This window comes from Coenobita brevimanus, unplaced genomic scaffold (genome assembly GCF_032717465.1).
Source record: "Coenobita brevimanus isolate Jiangsu-jjx unplaced genomic scaffold, ASM3271746v2 jjx.HiC_scaffold_2585, whole genome shotgun sequence".
Lineage (NCBI taxonomy): Eukaryota > Metazoa > Arthropoda > Malacostraca > Decapoda > Coenobitidae > Coenobita > Coenobita brevimanus.
The window spans coordinates 1-20,279 of NW_027643528.1; the positions used below are offsets into that span (position 1 = coordinate 1).

The 20,279-nt window shown below is 42.6% G+C and overlaps 1 protein-coding gene across 1 annotated transcript; it reads right to left on the reverse strand.

The window, feature by feature from the left end:
* Nucleotides 1–9,604: 9,604 nt before the first annotated feature.
* LOC145389887 (mediator of RNA polymerase II transcription subunit 24-like) lies at nt 9,605–20,044 on the reverse strand. Its single transcript, XM_080265012.1, has 3 exons — nt 19,985–20,044; nt 18,086–18,220; nt 9,605–9,632 (listed from the first exon to the last, which is right to left on the reverse strand). Exons 1-3 carry the CDS (start codon nt 20,039–20,041, stop codon nt 9,615–9,617), a joined length of 210 nt encoding a protein of 69 aa, XP_080121138.1. The 5' UTR covers nt 20,042–20,044; the 3' UTR covers nt 9,605–9,614.
* Nucleotides 20,045–20,279: the final 235 nt, after the last annotated feature.

Sequence of the window (20,279 nt, forward strand, 5' to 3'; positions counted from 1 at the left end):
TTAATGTATCTGACTCTGGACATATGCTTAACAGTCCTTTCCCTGAGGCCCAGCAGTTCTACAAACCATAGACCTCCACATGTCACCACTTCAGCACTAACACCCGCCACCCATACTGAATACATACTAGGGGTGTCTCATACAGGACTGGTGTAATGGTATTAGTGGGGGTGTTTTCATGGCATGTCAAATTCAAATCCCTTAAACCATTCCATGCCCCAGCCGGGATTCAAATCTGTGTCCATTGGGATAGTGGATCACCTCTCTACTGATTCACCACCTGTTTACATAATGCTACCTGCAGACATGGAGCAATACCTTTTTTACCTCAGCCTGGCCCAGATGTTTGTCCTTTTGCAGCTTACTACAGGTGGCTGAATGGCAGAGAAAGACAATGCTACAGCTCAACACACAGTACTGTACTTTCCACACACTTCTTTGCAACAAGTACCATATTCTAGTGTTCATCTACTGTTACAGCCTAGCAGTCACAATGACAAGATGGCAATTTTAGGTCGTTACCATTTAAAAAAAAAAAAAAAAAAAAAAAAAAATTATCCTTGCCTTAACCTACTGAGCCTAGGGGATTTTTTTTTTTTTTTTTGGTCAGTATCTCATTGTACCATTTTTTTTTTTCCTGCACTCTATTAAACTTCCATCCTTACTCGTCAAACTGCTTCCATCGTTACTCATCACATTGCTTCCATACTACTCATCACACAGCCTCCATCCTTACTCATCATACTGCTTCCATCCTTACTCACCACACACTACTTCCACAAAATAACCCACAAAACCAGCACAAACATCACATGAATTCAAACATAAGTGACTGCACCTGAGCTCCCTGATAATTAATGATGCCAACACAGGAAATGTTTTGCTTGATGTGGGTAAGGCCTCCGAGTTTCTTCAGCAACAGTGCAAATACAACCGGCACCTCTTGCAGTTTGGCTTGTTGTAGTGTCTTTTCCACAGCATCATCTAGACCTCCTGCAGGGGAAGAGTGCCTTATATTACTCTTGCTTCTGCTTGGCCTAAAACTGTCAGCTCTTCATCTTGAATGCTGAGGTGTTGCAAAAGATAAACACTAGAAGGTTATACTAGGTTTCTTTTACATTAACAAGGTAAAGATTTTTTTTCCTGTTGCCACTTATTTCACATAGTCCAGTGACAGAAAAAGGCAATGCTATGGCTCTATAGTCCCTCCACAGGATTTTTTTTTTTTTTTTTTTTTTTTACTAGCATTATATTCTAGTGCTAATCTGTTGTTACAACTCAGCATTTACAATAGAGAGATGGCAATTTTATGTCAGGTTATAGTAAAAAAAAAAATAGTAGTCAAGAAGAGGTGCTATGAAGAGAATATACAGCCAGTGTACAGGGCATTGTCTTTTTCAGCCACTGAGCTAGAAATGACAAAACTCTGGGCCAAGTTAAGACAAAATGAGTACCAGGTATAAAGCAGCACTTCAGACTAGGAAAAGGGTCAGTACAGAGATGGCATACATGATAAATTACTGTGCAGGATGGGGACACTGATACCCAAAATAATTATTAAAGTCTGAGATGTCTAAAATTAATAAGCTGTACAATAAAAGTCCATCAATCCCAATGGCAGTGGACTGAGAATCATTCGGATTATCAGATTTTTCGGATTTTTGGGTGGGACCCCTAAGACACTTAATTTCATGTTTAAACTGAAATTTTACCGAATGGATCACTTTTCATTCATTTGTAATACAATATGGAACATATTAACATTAAGTATTACACAAATTTTTTACTTAATGTATTACTGAACTACAGTATATTGAAATATTTATTGTTGTAAAAGGTACGGAGTGCTAATACAACAAAAGAAGGTGGTGGGTTGTGCCACACACCTTATTGAAGGCACAAACTGTAATTGGTAAACAAAGAGATGTCATGGGTTGTTTAACTCACCAGTAATGCACAGTTTGTCGGCCTTCTTCAAAAATTCGTATTACTGTATTGGGATTTTCGGATTATCAGCGTTCGGATTAATGGACTTTTACTGTATTTTCATGAGACTGTGCCTATACAAATAATATTCAGTAGGGAAAAGATAAAAGAATGTCACTAGCACATCATTCACTGCATCATTAAGAAGTAGTACTAGTAATGTGGGCTGGGAATAATGGGCATTTTGTAATATCCATCACTTGTGGTGTCATACTGTTTTGTATATAATCTGAGTGATCCTTTTTTTTTACCATGTGTAGTGTCAGTATTATTAGCTTCATCTATAACACCATATGTCCTCTTGGGAACCTATCGAAAAGGAATGGCTGTGACTGTTACATCTCCAAGCTTCTTATCCCTGCTACTTAGCCCTTACAAAGTACTGTACTGTATATCTGCAGAAAACTGTACTGCAGAATACTTCAGAGATGGAGAGAACATTTCAACAAGTACCTAAATGTGAGGAGTAAGACAAATCTGTAATGATGGCAGTGGGGACAACTAAATCAGGGGAATGGATGACTGAGAGAAAATTGATCCATGAGTATAACAGAAAAATATAGGTAAATAAGAGCGAGGTATAAAGCATATGAGGTGAATGGTACAGTGTATGTGAAGGGATGCTGTACAGGGAACTGAACTGAAATGTATAGATTACCAAAGGCTACACACAACAAAGTGCAGTCAGTAAAAATACACAGAGACCATACAGGTTTTACTTTAATCAAATTTCAGAAATTATTTTTTAAAAACTGGTTGGCTACAATCGACCCTTTCCATCATTAAACACACTTAAAACGATGCTGAGGGACAAATACCAGTACTGTATTGGGTACATTTTACATTATTTAGGAAGTGGAGAGATGGCATGGGGCACAAGGGCTTAGGAGTAAATGAAGAAAAAACAAAAGTGATGGTATCCAGGGCTAGGGGCAGTACTGTCAAAGAAGAAGGAGAATGGCTATGTGCGATTTGCCACAAGGGCATAGGAAGTAATTCCATCTTGTGCAGTGTCTGTAATAATTGGGTGCATAAGAGATGTAGTGGTATTAGAGGTAGACTGCGAGATAACGCTGATTTCATGTGTGCGGTGTGTCAGAGAGAGCAGGTGGAGATTGACAGGCGTGAAAAGATTGAACTTGCTGGTGGATCTCTTGAGTGTGTGGAAGAATTTTGTTATTTGGGAGACATGTTATGTGCTTGTGGCAGGGCTGGAGCTAGCTCTGTGGCTAGAGCAAGGAGTGGTTGGAAGAAGTTCAGGGAGCTGTTGCCTCTCCTGACATTGAGAGGGTTCTCCCTCTGTGGTAAAGGATCTCTGTATACAGTTTTTGTTAGGAGGGTAATGCTGTATGGTAGTGAGACCTGGCAGTAAAGGAAGAGGATATTCGCAAGCTCAAATGTACAGAAATGACAATGATTAGGTGGATGTGCAGTGCATCCCCGAGTGTGAGGCCTGGGGGAGCTAGGTTTATGATGGAAGAGTTGAGGAGTAGGTTGGGACTGGACTGTATTGGTGCTGTGATGAGGAGAGGCAGACTGAGATAGTTTGGGCATGTGTAGGGGATGAATGATGATAAATGGGTGCTGAAAGTGAGAAGTGTTAATGTTAGGGGTAGGGTTGCGAGAGGCAGACCGAAAAACACCTGGGACGATGTCATTCGGTGTGACCTCAGGGATGAGGGACTGAATAGGGAAGCTGCCACAGATGGAGCAGCATGGAGAGCCGCCATTAGGTGACCAAGACCGATGCACAGAGCCTTCAAAAATTAAACAAAACGATGGAGCTAGAAAAGGACACCTACATGTGGATGCACTGATATAACCGAGCTGCTCCCCTGCCCAGTTATACATACTTCCCTCAACTCCCTCCCTCTCCTCTAAAAGGAGAATGGCATCTCTGGCCTGTAATCCACTGGGTTCACATTCAGATAAGCCTAGGGTTGTGGTTACTACTACATTACTGTTTATAACACTACTTACAGTACCTGTACTGTACTGTACCATATTGTACAACATTCTCACGCATTCACTCTTAACCCGAAATTTATTGGACCAATGACATGAAATAACAAATAATCAATCACCGCTTACTTCACTCAATTAAGCACATAGAAAAGGGATACAGTAATGTAATAACAGCTGACACACTATTGTTGGTTAATTTTCAGCTGACAAAGCTGGGCCACTTCCACACCTTGAATACCAAGTCAAGGGCATATGAAATTCTGTAAGCCTTCATTATGAGGTAGGAATCTCCTTGGTTGCTTGTCAAACTGACTCTCATCCAACTACATTTGGCCATCAACTGAGCTGAAAGAGGTTAGGATCTGAGCCGGGTTAAAACAAACATGCAAATATGTTGTTACCTGGTTCATAGCACTTCTGTATATTTGGTGCCATAATGATGCATGACATCTTACCCATTAACTTGGTTGTCTGCTTCAGCCCACACACAAACCTCTGCCTGTCAAAAAAAAGGGAGTTACAATTTGGCCTAAATTAATAGCATGAATCCAACGATGTATTAATCAACTGTATTTTCATAACTACCAGATTATTTCATTTTCCTTTGGAAGACTTTCTATGGTGATGGGGTTGATGGAGGGTATTTCTAACCTCTCTACTTCAAAGTCTCTCTTATGCTGAATAAAACTGTATCATGAGAGAATAAAATAGAAAATATCACTCTACTTTAATAGGTTAGAGCTGTTTCACTTTAAAAGCTGTTTCATTATTCTGCTGCTGATGAATTAACATCTATTAGTGGTAGGTGGGGGCGCTCACCATCCACTCACTCAACGTAATGCTGCTCTCAGGTGACTGTCCTCTCCTCTCTTCCTTTCTTCTTTCCTTCCTTCCTCTTCTTTCTTTCTTTCTTTCCTTCTTTCTTTCTTCTTCCTTCTGTCTACAGGTGACTCTCCATTGACTGACATGGCAAATGGTCTCCTGTACATCAGGAAACCATTTACTACGCTGGGTGATAACCACATAACCAAACTATGGCACCTGGTGGTTTAGTGGGTAACTAAGGCACTCCTGCCAGATTAAGCCAATGTAGGTTTATATCCAAGGGCTGGTTGGGGTTTATTGCTCATGTAATGCCACTCAGGGATGAGTGAGGCTGGTCACTCTCATCTTAAATGTCTGGAACAACTTGCCTAGCCCTGGGTTCCTACACTCCTCATGGGGCAACACAGGATTAGATAATGATGATGATGATGATGATGATGATGACGATATTCACTTAAAGTTACTTATGATTCATTATAAAGTTGCTCGCAAGTTAGAAATGAATGTTTTTAAGCTTTAACCACTCAGTCACAAACCAGAAATATGTCTCACTTAGGGCGGTTTCACTTGAAGCAGGTGCTGTCGACTCCTTCCTAACGGTCTCTTCATCCCGTTTCACCCCCTCCTTCTTTTCTTTCTCCTCCTCCTCGACAGGTAACAGGTCCGCTGGTGTTGATGAACTTGTAGGAGGTTGTGTCTTCTGTCTCTCTATGGCTCTCTTTGCTTCTGTTGAGAAGGAAAAAACTGTAATTACATTATCATCATCGTCAACACATGGAAAATAACCCATTCTGCCCATGGTTGTCATTTCTATTTATTCTCGCTACCACCAGATGATATCCAGGTAATTTAGTTATGGGGTATGTCTATCCCCCTTTCTTAACACCGACTATGACAAAACACAAGAATAAGTTTCAAAGCAAGCCTGAGGACAGTAAATCAACCAGGGGGATGAGGGTGGGTTCATGGAATGTGGGAAGTTTGAGGGGAAGAGCAGGGGAAGTCGTTGAGGCATTCAGTAGGACGTGAGTGGATGTGGCGTGTTTGCAGGAAGTCTGGTACAGGGTGGATCAGCCAGAAAGATTGTTGGGAAGGACTGTTACTATACATTGTTTTGGCAGGGGGGGACAGACGGATATGGATGTGTTGGTGTAATGGTTGCGGAGAAATCTATCTATCTATATACCTAGGCTGCTTCCCCCAAGGAAAGGGAGGTAGCCGAGACAGGACGACACACTCCCCATTTACTCATTCATTGCTGTTGGGCCCTGCTGCGGATGTCATTGATTGCGGAGAAATAGGTGGAATATATTATGAATGTTATGAGAGTAAGCAATAGGATATTGGTAGTGAAAATTCTATCCAGTAGAAAGATAGCTGCAATTATATCAGCATCTGCTCCACAGGCAGGATTGGATGAAGCAGAGAAAGATACATTTTGGGATGATTTAATACGTGTAGTAGGTGGTATGCAGAATCATGAGATAGTGGTTTTGGGAGAGGACTTAAATGGTCATGTAGGTGAAGCAGCACAAGGTTATGAAGGAGTGCATGGGGGATGTGCGTATGGTATAAGGAATGCGGAAGGGGAAAGGATACTCAAGTTTGGGGAGGCAACGGACATGATTGTGTGCAACACATATTTTAGGAAAAGAGACAGTAGGTTAATTATGTACGAGTCTGGGGGAAATAGCAGTCAGATAGATTATTTTCTGGTTAGGTGGGCTGATAGGAGGTTAGTGAGGGATGTTAAAGTTATAGGAAGTGAGGAGTGTGTCCAGCAGCAGAAACTATTGATTTATGATATGGTGCTTAAAGAATGAGTGATGAAAAAGAGGACTTATGTACCTAGGAGGAAAATATGGAAGCTGAAAAACCAAGTACTGTAGTAAGGGATGCCTTCTACAGCGAGATGAGAAGAGTGGTGGCTGAACAGGGAGCTGTAGACAGAGGCATTAATGAACAGTACAGAGCCCTCAAGAACAATCTCTTGACAGTTACTAAGGTAACATGCGGTTGGACAAGAGGACCATCAAAATATAAAGTAACCTGGTGGTGGGATGAGGGTGTAGAAGCTGCACTTAAGGAGAAAAGAAGGTTTTTCCTGGAATGGAAGAAGGGTGGTAGCAAGGAGGAATACTTGACTGCCAAGCGTAGGGCTAGAAGAGAGGTATACAGGGCGAAGTCAGTCACAGAGACTTTACTTGATAACCTAAATCATGGGGAAAGGAAAAATATGACATTTAAGGTGGCAAATCAGATGGAGAGGGATAATCGGGATATTATAGGTGAGCAATGTGTGAAGAATGATGAAGGAAGGGTAGTGGTGAACAGTGAGGATATTAAAGATGCATGGAGAGAGCATTATAGCCGGTTCTTGAATGGGGAGTTTGACTGGGACAGGGAAGGTTTGAGCTAGCAGATCCAGTGTTTGACCCTTGGCCTATGAATAATGCTGCTACTGTGAGTGAGGAAATAGCAGGATGATGGTGGGGAAGGCAGCAAGTGTGTCTGGGTTGACTGCCAAAATGTTGAAGCCCTTACGAGATATAGGGGTGAGGTTAGTCACTGACCTGATAAATATGATTATTTTTGAGTGTGTTGTCCCATATGATTGGCTGGAGTATAATTGTAAATGTGTATAAAGGGAAGGGTGATGCCCTGGAAAGAGGAAATTAAAGAGGTACACTCAACCCCCTGCTATCGCGCCTAATTGGTCACAGGAAACGCGCGTGATAGCTGAATGCGTGATAGCTGAACTGAACAATCAATGGGAAAATTTCAAACTGGTTTTTCGGTGTCCCATTTTTCTAACTTTTAACCACTTTATGCCTACGATTTCCTGCAATCTCTCCTCTAACATGAAATAAAGCATTATTACATTAATAATAACAGTATAATGAATAAATAAACAACATAAAGGGCCATCCAACTTTTATAAGGATTAAGGCTTGGGTGGTATGAAGGGTTCTGAGGCTTGGGAGTGGCTTAGTTGCTGTCAGATCTCTTTAGCTGTCTCCATGATTTCTTAGTGTCCACAGCTAAAGGGGGTATCACACGGTGCATCGTATCAGGAACGGCCGAGGAACATTTAAGTGGAACAAAACTTGGACGCTATCACACACATTCCTCATACTGTTGCCAGAGCCCCGTCTCAGTTGTAAACACGTGATTACTATATCGACATCACAGTTTTCTCTGCATAGGAAATATTACCTCTTTATAAGGGTTTCAAAATTATTGATATTTATTCTAAAATACAGTATTAATAAGTATTCAGTGCTAGGCTAAATTTCAATGCTGTAGTACAATATATTCTGTCGAGTCGCCTGGATTTTGGTCACACTGTTTTGCCCGTCGTATCCTCGGCAGGAATCCATTCAGATGCATTCCAAATGCCTGTGGTATCGTCAGCAATTTTACCATGTTACCGTTCCAATTAACCATCGTATCCTCGGCAAACCTCGTATGAAGTGCCGTGTGAATAAGTTTCGCTTAGCCTGTCTTCAAACTCGACGCGTGATAGCTGTCTTGGGGTGCATGATAGCATGTATGGTTGCGCATTTGATGTGAGCGCGATAGCAGATAACCGCGATAGCTGAACGCGTGATAGCAGGGGGTTGAGTGTGTGTGTGTGTGTGTGTGTGTGTGTGTGTGTGTGTGTGTGTGTGTATATATATTCTTTCACAAAAGATCAGGGAGAAAGCGGACTTGGAGAAGCCCAAATGGAGAAACCATGAATGAAATCGACTTCATTATAGCAAATAAGAATAACACAATCACAAATGTCACAGTTGTCAACAAAGTAAATATTGGAAGTGACCATAGAATGGTGGGTTGCACAGCAAGATTTAATTTCAAAAGTGAAAGAAAGAAGATGATTAAAGACAAAAAGATATGCCCAACAAAAGTCAGCGAAAACAAAGCAGCTTTTCAGTTGGAAATAAGGAACAGATTTCAGGCTTTCAATAATGCTGAATGTGACATTGACGAGCTGAATGACAAACTAACAAAAGTGCTAAAAGAATCAGCGGAGGTAGTAGGAAAACCTAATACAACCAAAGCCTGTGGACGTAAACAAGCATGTTGGTTTTGTGGGCCTTAGTAGCCCACTAAACCACCAGGCACCATAATTTGGTTATACAGTTACCACCCAGCATAGTAAATGGTTTCCTGCTGTACAGGAAACCATTTGGCTTGTCACTCAGTGTACAGTCACCTATAAGCAGAAAGAGGAGGAATTTAGCAAGACAGAGGAGGAAGTGTAAAGTCACCCATAGGCAGAAGGAGGAGGATAGAATGAAGGAAATAAAGACAGAAGGGGAAGGAAGGAAGAAAGGAAAGGGCAGTCACCCGAGAGCAGCACTACATAGAGTAAGTGGATGATGAGTGCCCCCACTTATCATGTTATTAATAACAAGAAATAAATTAATTGTCAATAGCATGCAAAGTGAAATAGGGAAATGTGTCACATCATTAATCCTTTGTAATTCTCAGATCCTCCTACAATTGTTATTTGTGGAACTTTTGATAATGCCACAAATATTTAAATCTTCAAATGGAACACTTCATGAAAGCTGATGTCTGACTACAGTAAACTGTATCTGAAACTTGTAATAGCTCTTGCATGTCATGCAAAAATCAATTCAATAAGACTATCATCCCAGACCAGACCGACCTGGACATGAGAGCAGAGCCAAGTGCCAACACATATGGGGAGGCAGCAGAGGTGGTATCGGAGGCGGTGTAAGAGTTCTAGCACATGCTGCAGTGGAAGTGCTTCTTGCTGTGCTGCTGTCACTACCTCATGCAATGCCACACCTGCCACCTGGCACACTTCACTCCATCGCATCATGCTGAAAAATGATAAACACAAATTTTATTCAGGTACAGTATAACTCTGAAATTATTTTACACTAAGGCTGCAACTGTTCTTTCCTTCAATACCTCTGTCATCAGAAGGAGCATATGTGACAGCTTCAATTATAATCATTAATCATCTTCTTAATTCATCATTCAACAAACTCCTCTACTGTCCAACTCATCCATGAGTACACGAACCTGACACTGTGCATATCATAGCTTTCCCATCATTCACTTACTGACAATTTCTTCCTTTCATGAATACTTCCTCTTATTTATTCTCTTATAATTTTCATTCACACTGCTCATTACACACAGCCATACAAGCTTGCCCAGTTTAATTAGGCTCCCAATTAGGCATGGAGCCCAGCTGTGAAACTTCTGCATCATTTTTTTTTCTTTTTTTTTCCCCCAGATCATTCCTGGGTAGTAGGATTCCTAAGGATTCCTAGTCAATCAACCCCATTCCTTTTTAAGGCATTTTATATAACACAGAATAAGTTAATCTATTTTTTAAAATCCAACTGTCAAATATACTTACAATACACACACGTATACAAAAATTATGTTTCTTAATTCAGAATCCACGTATAGGGTTGCCATAGTACACATCAGGCACGGGGCTAAGGACTGGTCTCTGCGTCACGGCCTTGACCTCGGCCTCCAAAACTTGCTCTGTCCTCCACCTCGAATTCAAGGCCACGCAAAAAGTGTAAATGCATTAAGAAATTTAAATTTTTAAGGTCAAATTCTCTCTCTCACTATATATATACTGTATATATACCGTATACAGTAATATCGCGATATACAAAACCCCTAGATGCAATACCCCGGCTTAACCCCTAACACCCTAAACAGACCTATGGGGGTTTGCATTACTCTGACACCCTGGCCTAAAAAGCGCAATAGATCAATTGCAATACAAAACTGCATTCAAAGTTTCCCGCTTCTTACTTGATGTAACCTGCTCCAAGACCACACCAGCTACGAGTTGAGAGGGAGGGAGGAGGGCTCCAGAAAACAGAGTGGGGGGGTTAGCCCCCCCTCTGCCATCTCTCTCCCTCTACCTACCCCCTCAGTTGATGCCTTATGTGACATATCCCAATCTTTCTACCCTTCCTGCTGCCACTACAGCATAGAGGTGAGGTTTGGCTGTAGCAGTGACTCCCCTCCTGCCCCCCCCCTCCACTCACCTGACTCCCGTGACATGGCTGCCAAGAGACGTATCCCTCACCACTTCTCTTTCCTACTTGAATGAGTGATGTTTCCACACTCTTCACTTCCTCCCTCCGGAAATTCCCCACCCTACCTCCACCTTCCTTCTCTGCTACAACCCTACACTCTCGCGTGATGCATCAAATAAGGAGTCTTTTCTCGGCTTTATTACACTTTATAACCTAAAATAAGACTTTGCTTTTTTATTGTAGCAATACCTAGTGTATGTATGGTAATATGTGTGTATGTTATTAGCCCAAAGTAATGTATGTTATTGGAAATTTACCGTGCATTACCATATATTTCTGTGGGTTACATCTCTATGCCAAAGCTTTTTACTCCTTTAATGTTGTAATTATTTGTTTTCCTATGGTAAGTGAAACATTTTTGCACACATAAAGCCATGTTATACCTTTATGTAGTGGCAGGTGGCAGCGACCATCACCCACTCACTTGATGTAGTGCTGCCTACTTCCTCCTTACCCTTCATTATTCTTTTTCTGTGCCTGCCCTCCTCTCTTCCTATTTCTCCCATCTTTCCTGTCACTTCTTTTTGCTTTTCTTTCTTTTGCAGGTGGCTTTATATTGAGTGACATGCAAATGGTTTCCTGTAAGCCAAGAAACCATTTACACCACTGGGTGGTAACCGTATGACCAAACCATACGTGCTCCCTACGTGTCAACAAGCGGAATGGTGGAGGGTTAGTGCCCCTCCCCGTAAAACAAATAACTCGAAGTCAAATGGCCACCCCTTACGGGACTGTGGCATCTGGCAATAGATAAATAGATAGATACCTTTATGTTACAGATATATAGTCATATTACAGTTTCCATAACAGGTGAATCACTGTAATGAGGTCACTTTCTGCGAGGTACCTCATCTCGCCAGACTGGGAAGGGTAACTATTATTTTCTTTGCCGTGCTGCTGTGTGTGAACTACTCGGTCAACCTGGACGAGACTTACATCATCGGGTGTGTAAACTCTTGCTCTTGAAATATACAGTAATCCCTCCACTATCCGACGTGACAGAGCCATAGGCATGTCCAGAAAGTGGTCCCGTCCAGATAGTGGGCCACAGCCTGCTGGACTAGTACTTGAGGAACCTAACCCAGCCTAACTTTAAAAGCCACCTAAATAACTCCCTACCAGACATGCAAAGCACCTATTTAAACCTATTTCAGACCCTATTCAAACCAATAATGGACATAAAGCATGAAACAAATGAAAAGGAACCAGAGAATGAAGAATTAGAAGTGGTTATGGAAAACAGCAGTGTACAGGGTACTTATAGCACGTCTGTGGCCACCTTCTCTAAGGCTTTGGCAGTGGTGAAAATGCTCTCGAAGTATGTACAGTAATCCAGTGTTGTGCTGCACTTACAGTAATTCTTTGCAATGTGAGTTATAATTGTTTAACACTGTACATTCTGCTCTTAATTGCACCAGGCCAGTTTCAACCACCAATTTGCACTCCACAGCTGATCCTTTGCACTCTAAATTCTAAAATTTTAACACTGCACAACACTGTAAATTCCCATGTGGTCTAAGGCGAGGTATTGCAGTTTATTCACTGTTTATTTACAAAAACGAGCATGTGTGGCATCCATTGTGATAAGCATCCACTTGTGATGACAGTTAGGTGGTAACTGGTGGTGAGGGAGGAGCAGGGTTGCAAGGTTGAAACTCAGCCACATTACCAAACTCCTCAATTTTCATTACCAAATTTAGCTTTTCATTACCAAATTCATAAAGCAAGCATTTATTCTTCACTAATTATATATAAAAGTGTTGTGGTGGGTGGGGGCGCTCACCATTCCCTCGCTCAACGTAGTGTTGCTCTCGGGTGTCTGCCCTGTCTTCTCCTCCATCCTTCTTTCCTTCCATCTTCTTCTATCTTTCTTTCCTTCATTCTTTCCTCGTCCTTCTGCCTACGGATGACTTTACACTCCCACTTCTGTCTTTCATTCCTTCATTCTTTCCTCTTCCTTCTGCCTGTGGGTGACTCTACACTGAGTGACAAGCCAAATGATTTCTTGTACACCGGGAAACAATTTACTATGCTGGGTGGTAACCATATAACCAAATTTTGGCGCCTGGTGGTTTAGTGGGTAATTATTGTGCTCCAATCGGATTGAGCCGGTGAAGGTTTATATCCAAGGGATGGTTGGGGTTTATTGCTCACGTAATGCCACTCAGGGATGAGTGAGGTTGGTCACTCTCATCTTAAATGTCAGGACCAACTGCCTAGCCCCGAGCTCCTATGCTCCGCATGGGGCAACGTAGGATTGAATGATGGATGGATGGATGGACAGAATATTAATCACTCTCCTTATAATTAACAGCATGTTGATTATTTTCATGTTATGTAGGCTAGCAGATTAATCAGAGAGAGCAGACAATCCACCATCTCCATCCTGTGTATCCTCATACGTGTGAAAAATCCGTTTGGTAATGCATTATTCTGATTCATTACCAAACAAATTCTTCAATACCAAATTGGCCCACATTTGGTAGCGAAAAATACCAAATGGCAACCCTGAGAGGGGAGGGGGGAGAGGGGAGGAAGGAAGGGGTGAAGGAGCCATGGTGCAAACAGCTGTTCGGCGCCGAGTGGCAATTTCAAATTACGGGTGGGAAAAAATTCGGATTTTGGGGGGATGTTTTTCTTTTTTTGGCCATTTTTGGATTCCGAAGGTCCAGGCCCATAATGTCCGGTAAGTGGGGTGTCTGGAAAGTGGGCGTCCGGATAGTACAGGGATTACTGTATCCCATAGGTGGCAGTTTGTATTTAGCAAAAACCACCGTACACAGCAAAATTGCCCAATTTTACCCTACAGAAGTCATCATCTAAAGATACCCATTCCCTGACTCCCAAACACTGCTCCGTTCTGTCACGGAAAGTGATCACCACTAATTAACCATATGTACACTCTAATTAAGTCTTCTTTATGCACAGTGATGTTCCGAGAGTTTGTATGTGTACTGCAATTAATGTCACATATGATCAGGTGGGGATACAAATTTTTCATGAGAACCAAAGGAGGTCCATCCATCCATCCATTGCCAGACGCCATGTATCCCAGACAGGGTGGCCAAGGGCTTAGAGTTAATTGTTTTACAGGGAGGGGCACTAATCCTCCACCAACCCCACTTGACACGTAGGGATGCCAACAGCATCTGGTGTTCCCAGGCGGTCACCCATCCAAGTACTAACCAGACCCAACGTTGCTTAAAAGGGGGATTTCACCATTACAATATATCATGAGCTTCAATGATGTGATCTCCACATTTCAAGTTGTGCAGTAAAATTTGCAGACACAATAGCGGTGCAAATTAACAGTCTGTTGTACTAAACTGTATTTTTCTTTTCAACAAAAAGATGTAATACTGTGCATGAAACATCAAACAAATTAGTAATTCACAAGTCTGCATAATAGTACAGGTCAACCTGGGTTTAACAATGTGATGCATTAAGAAAAACCCCAAAGCTAAGTGGGGTATCACATATCGGGGCTGATTTAACATGTAAAGTATAGGGATGCATTTTTGAGCCTTGGGATTCCCCACAACCAAGTCCTAAACCCACCAAAATGAGTCCAAAAATAAGGTATTTAGGCAATCTAAATGGCCTAACGCTGTAAAGCAAGCTAACCTAAGTCTGAAACCTGTTAGTAACTCACTAAAACCAACAAATAAAATCTGAAAATCATAAAAAATAAAAAATATCATATACCTATCATCACTTACGTCTTGTGAGTCCATGTCTGGTCCTGGTCGTCATCCTTGCTATCTCCCCCAAGGCTAGGGTACATGTGATGCTCCTCAGCACTCACTCCTCCTCCTCAAAGCCTTCAAACCCCATCTCCAGGGGAGGGTCAGAGGGGAAGGAAGCCTGGCGAGGTGGGATGATGGTAGTGGAAGACTGATGCAATGGCTCTGGGGGTGGCAATGGGGTGCGATGCGAAGACTCACTAGGTGGCGATGGGATGCAATGCGATGGCAGACAAGGTGGCAAGGGAGACAGCTGTGATGACTGTTTGAGGTGGTGAGGCAAAGAGATAGATGCAGTGGCTCACATGGTGGCGAGGGAAACAGAGACAGTGGCCGAAGCGGTGCCAGAGATCGAGGCTAAGGCGAGGAAGATAGTGATGGAGTGGCTGAGTTCAGCAGTGGAAACTCAGGTGACGCGGAAGATGGGGATCGGCTTGAGGTGAGGTCCAGAACCAGGGCCCGTACTTATAAAACACTAAGACTGAGTCATAAGGCGAATGTCTGTCCTAAATTCATAGGAGCGAGTCATAAGTCCTTATGTTCGACTTAAACTGAGTCATAGCTTAAGACCCCTCCCGAGTGGTTATAGCACTTCGGACGCGGCTTATGACTCGATCATAACAGTAAAGATGGCCGCCGCACCACAACAACAACAAATTCGCCAGCGCCAACCAAGACGTTTTCGTGAAAGGAAAGATGTGCTTAACGAGCTAAGTGATGCAGAACTGGTCAAGAGATATTGTTTGGACCGTGCAGGCATAATTTTTGTGACCGATTTGGTGTGGGAGACCTTAACAAGACCAATGGCAAGAAACAAGGCTTTAACCCCCTTCAGCATGTGTATGTTCTCAAGATACAACTGTGCCAGCTTATATGTGGCATCGGGGTCCAATTTTGCTTTCTGCAAAGTTTGCTTGTTACACTGTTGGAGTTCTCCATGCTTGGATGGCGGTGGTGGTGTTTGTTTACAGGGTGGTGTGGAGAGGCAACATGTCCTCGTCCACAACACAAAGTGGTAAATTAATAATTCCTCAAAAATGACATTTTTTTTTTTTTTTTTTTCTTTTTTTTTAATGCGAGGAAGAAGGAACCAAAGGCCATGAGCCCGCAGTAACAGTTCCCTCCAAGAGAAAAACAAAATACAATAGAGAGCCAAATTCAAGAACTGATCATTTTGAGATGCCTGGACACATTGTGTTTGAAAGCCTGGTGATCATAGGCAGCAGGAAATACAGACAGAGGGAGACAGTTCCAGAGCTGACCTGTTGCATAAATAAAAGACTGGGAGTAACAGTTAATTCTTGCATTAGAGAGTTGGACAGAAAAGGGATGAGAGTTTGCTGCTAGACGGGTGCTACGCGCCCGTCGTAGAGGTGGAGGAATGCAAGCAGACAGTTCAGAGGAGCAGAGACCATTAAAGTAGCGATAGAAAAGAGATAAAGATGCAACAGTGCGGCGAAGAGACAGAGGTTGAAGGGAGTCAGTAAGAGGAGGAGAGTTAATGAGACGAAAAGCCTTTGACTGTTTACTTTACCCTGAAAACATTTAAGAAAATATTGTAGTAATTTCTGATTTTTTGTAGCATCTTTTCTCTGTTGCTTTCTTAGATTTTTCTTCATTTTTCGAAACTCTCAAGTGCTACGCAGCGCCAACCGCTAACTCAGCAGCTTGTGACTTTGACCTAACAAAGTCTCAACTTAGTTATGATGAGGTGCTCCTTAAGTCTCACATTTATGACTTTCACCTAACTATAATGTAGTTTTTATAAGTACGGGCCCAGGGGCTGAGCACAATGTCCTCGGCGGGAGAAAGCCCTCAGTGTTCCTCTGCTGAATGATGACTGGGGAGATTCTCCGCTGGTCAAGGGCTGGAGAGATCCTCTACAGGTCACTGGCATGGTGGGGGCCTGTTTGAAGAAGGCAATGATGGTAGTCTGCCTGGCTGCCCTCTTCGTTTCCTCCAGCATCATCCAGTATACCTTCATCCCCTCCACCAGCTGATCTGATGTGCCTTTGCTTTGTCCTGAGACAGAGTCGTGAGTATGCAAGTGCGATGGCCGTGTCAACCTTGGCCATCATCACCATCAGAATTTTCATACTAAGGGCTCACACTTCAGGAGTGACTTTCTCCTCCTCTGCCTCCTGGTGCCCCCGCTGAATCCCCACAATGAGGAGCTCCTCGTTGTTGAGCTTCTCCCTGTGGTTGTTCAGGACCTCCTCCATCTCCTGCTTGTCAACCTCCCCGAAGCCCACCTTGTCCGACAGCTGCACAATGTCCTACAGCACCCATTCTACCAGCGGTGCTTGCATGCCCTTGGGGAAGCCGGTGAAGGAATGTATGCACTCCAGCTATAGCTTTTGCCACACACCACTCATGGTGGGCTGGCCTGCTTCCCTCCATGCAGCTGCGATGTTTTTGATGGCATGGCATATGTTATAACCCTTCCAGAATGACTGGACCATCGTCCTGTCGTCGCTGGCACATACCCTCACCAACTGCTGCAAAGTGCGGCAGCACATGCACCCTCGCCTTTGTCGTGGTGCTCTAGAATGTCTAACTTCACTTCAACCGACAGAGCTTTACGAGGGCGCTTCATGGGAACATCACCAGCTCCAACACTAGCAGGCTGCTTACCACCCCAACTAGGGGTACCACTACCACCACTAGCCCCACCACATGCAATGCCCTTACCAGACATGATCACAATCAATTAGGTCAAAATTAACAAAAAATCGCACTCCACACACGGTTAGTATCACTGTCCTACTCACAGTACTCCTGGGACACAGTTACGAGGCACTACGACAGCAGCTTGCACAATATTGGTGATACAACACGATGTGGGGAAAGCAAGCGTAAGAGAGATCCTCACTCAGTGACGGGCGGTGTAAGAAGAGCAATATGGGTTCATGCGGGGGTGAGCAATGGGTGCACGGCTGCGCGAGTGTTTCCCGCATCCTGGCAAGTGGGCGGGCTAAGTCTGCTGCGGAAAAGTGTGTGATTTAAACTTTGAGCCCATCGCTCCCGGACGATACAAAGCAGGACACACTGCAAAACCGGATCTCAGCCATTGTTAGGTGGGGTACGGTGGTATTTCTACCCACATCATCAAGCTTGGGTATCACTTATTGCGGGATCACATATCGGGGTTTGACTACTGCAAACACCGAAGTAAGAGACAAAAGCACAGAAAACACACACATACACACGCTTAACCATATATAAAATACATCAGATGAATTATAAACATACACAGAAAACTGTGTTTGTGATGATATAGGTTTTACCCAACTTGGATCCTCTTCTGATAGGAACAGACTTGGTTGTACCTTCACAATAACCACAGTTTTAGTATTAGTGTGCCTCCTTTGTGGACAATTCAAAGGACTGTGAAATCAGAAAACTTAACACATATGAATCGACTAACTTGTACTTATGCTCCAAATCTGTTACACTGACCTCCCTGATGAACTCTTCAACGGCACTCTGGTCAGTGCGTGTGGCCACAAGAGGTGCCTTGACTCTGCCAGGCTCTGGCATGTTCTCCTTCATCCACTGCTCCACAAAAGTTTCACACTTTTCTGAAACCACCACCTGAAGTAGGAATGAGAAAGGAAGATCATTCTACTTGTTATTTCCATCAAGAAAAGCATAAGAAGAAAATAATCTTCTGCCGTAACAAATGTATTCCAATGTTCTTAGATTTTCTCTACAGCATGAACTTATTAATTTAAAGTGGGCTTTACTAAATTTAATATTACACATATCAGAATGATCCCACACTGCTGAGTAAGGGAGGGAGCACAGCCTATGACAACTCTCGCCGAGTCACCCACATCGTATTTATTACTTTAAAGTGGGCTTCACTAAAGTTAATATTACACATGTCAGAATGATCCCACACTGCTGAGTGAGGGAGGGAGCACAGCCTATGACAAACTCTGGCTGACTGACCCACATGATTTATTGTCCTAGTTTTTATGGCCATGCAGAATGCTGTCCATAACCCCACATGGCAGGTGGAGATGTCATTATGGCCAAGACTTCATTGTTTCTTATCCTATGCAATCTACAATACTCCACATACCATCCATCCATCCATCATCTAAACCTGTGCTGCCCCATGAGGATCGTAGGAGCCCGGGAAAGGTAAGTTGGGACATTTAAGATGAGAGTGACAAGCCTCACTCTGCCCTGCATGCCATTACGTGAGCAATAAACTCCAACCACCCCTTGGATATGAACTGACACAGGCTCAATCAGGCTGGAGTGCCTTAATTACCCACTACACCACCAGGTGCCATAGTCTAGATATATGGTTACCACCCAGCATAGTAAATGGTTTCCTGGTGTACGGGAAACCATTTGGCTTGTCACTCAAAGACAGAAGGAAGAGGAAAGAATGACATAAGAGGAAACAACGAAGGAAGAGAGGAAAGGGTAGCCACCCAAGAGCAGCACTACATCGAGTGAGTGGATGTTGAGTGCCCCCACCTACCACCCCAATGCTCCTATTCCTGACTGTTAGTTCTTATGCCGCTAACACATTTTAATGTACTAATAATCCTATTGCAGCCTCCAAATGCAGAATTTTCTTTCAAGTATAACAAATTACAGAACTGTATTGTTATAAAAGATGCTTTTTATGCCAAAAAGGACAAATGAGACCTGGGACATTTAATAATTTTATGCTAGTTGTTACCAATTTCACTCTGCTGATGGAAACATCCCATCTCCAAAGGGTTAAAGCTTATGAACAGATACTACTGTACTACATTATCTCAACCCATTCATCACAATGGGTTTTCCTTAGCAAACTATTATAGTCTAACAGTAACATGAATTAAGTACAAATTGTGTTATTGCATGGAGAAGGTTAATTGGGATTTTTTTTACTCCTTCATGGTAAGGAATCTTTCTTAAGCTGTACAACAATGACTGGTAGTAGCAAAAAATAAAAAATAAATATCACTCATTCATTCATCATCCAATCCTACATTGCCCCATGAGAAGCATATGAACCCGGGGCTAGGCAAATTGGTCCTGACATTTAAGATGGGAGTGACCGGCCTCACTCATCACTAAGTGGCATTACATGAGTAATAAACCCCAACCATCCCTTGGATATAAACCTTCGCCAGCTCAATCCGATTGGAGCACCGTAATTTCCCACTAAATCACCAGGTGCCAAAAGAAAAAATAAATTGAAAAAATAAATATCATAATAATAATAATAATAATAAAAATAAAGTCTTCTTAGTTAATCATCAGACTGCTGTACAAGTTATGTTTTTGTATTATCAAACAACAAAGATATATAAGACGACCTCTACAGAATAGAGAAGAGAGCTTACTTACATCAATTCCATACAGCTGGACAATGTGACACAACAGCAGGAAGGAGATGTCAAACATAAGAGCACGGTTTGCAGCCATCTTTGAAGTTTCACCAGGCTGTGGATCCTGTGCAGAAGACAGTATTCAATCCTCTATATTTCTACCCAGCTTACAGATACATACAGCAAGAAAAGCTGAGAGGCAGCATCATGATTAAAGGGGCTAATAAATGAAAACTACTGATACAACTGTATGTCTGTTACGACATTACAGAACTACAGTACAGTAAAACCTCGATACGTTGACCCTGCAGAAG

What these genes read in the sequence shown, in the direction of transcription:
- LOC145389887 (XM_080265012.1), bottom strand. Translation starts at nt 20,041, where the DNA reads ATGTTTGACATCTCCTTCCTGCTGTTGTGTCACATTGTCCAGCTGTAT. An exon ending in TCCAGCTGTATGGAATTGAT is followed by an intron (nt 18,221 to 19,984) that starts GTAAGTAAGCTC and finishes TTCCTACTTCAG; the next exon opens with GTGGTGGTTTCAGAAAAGTG.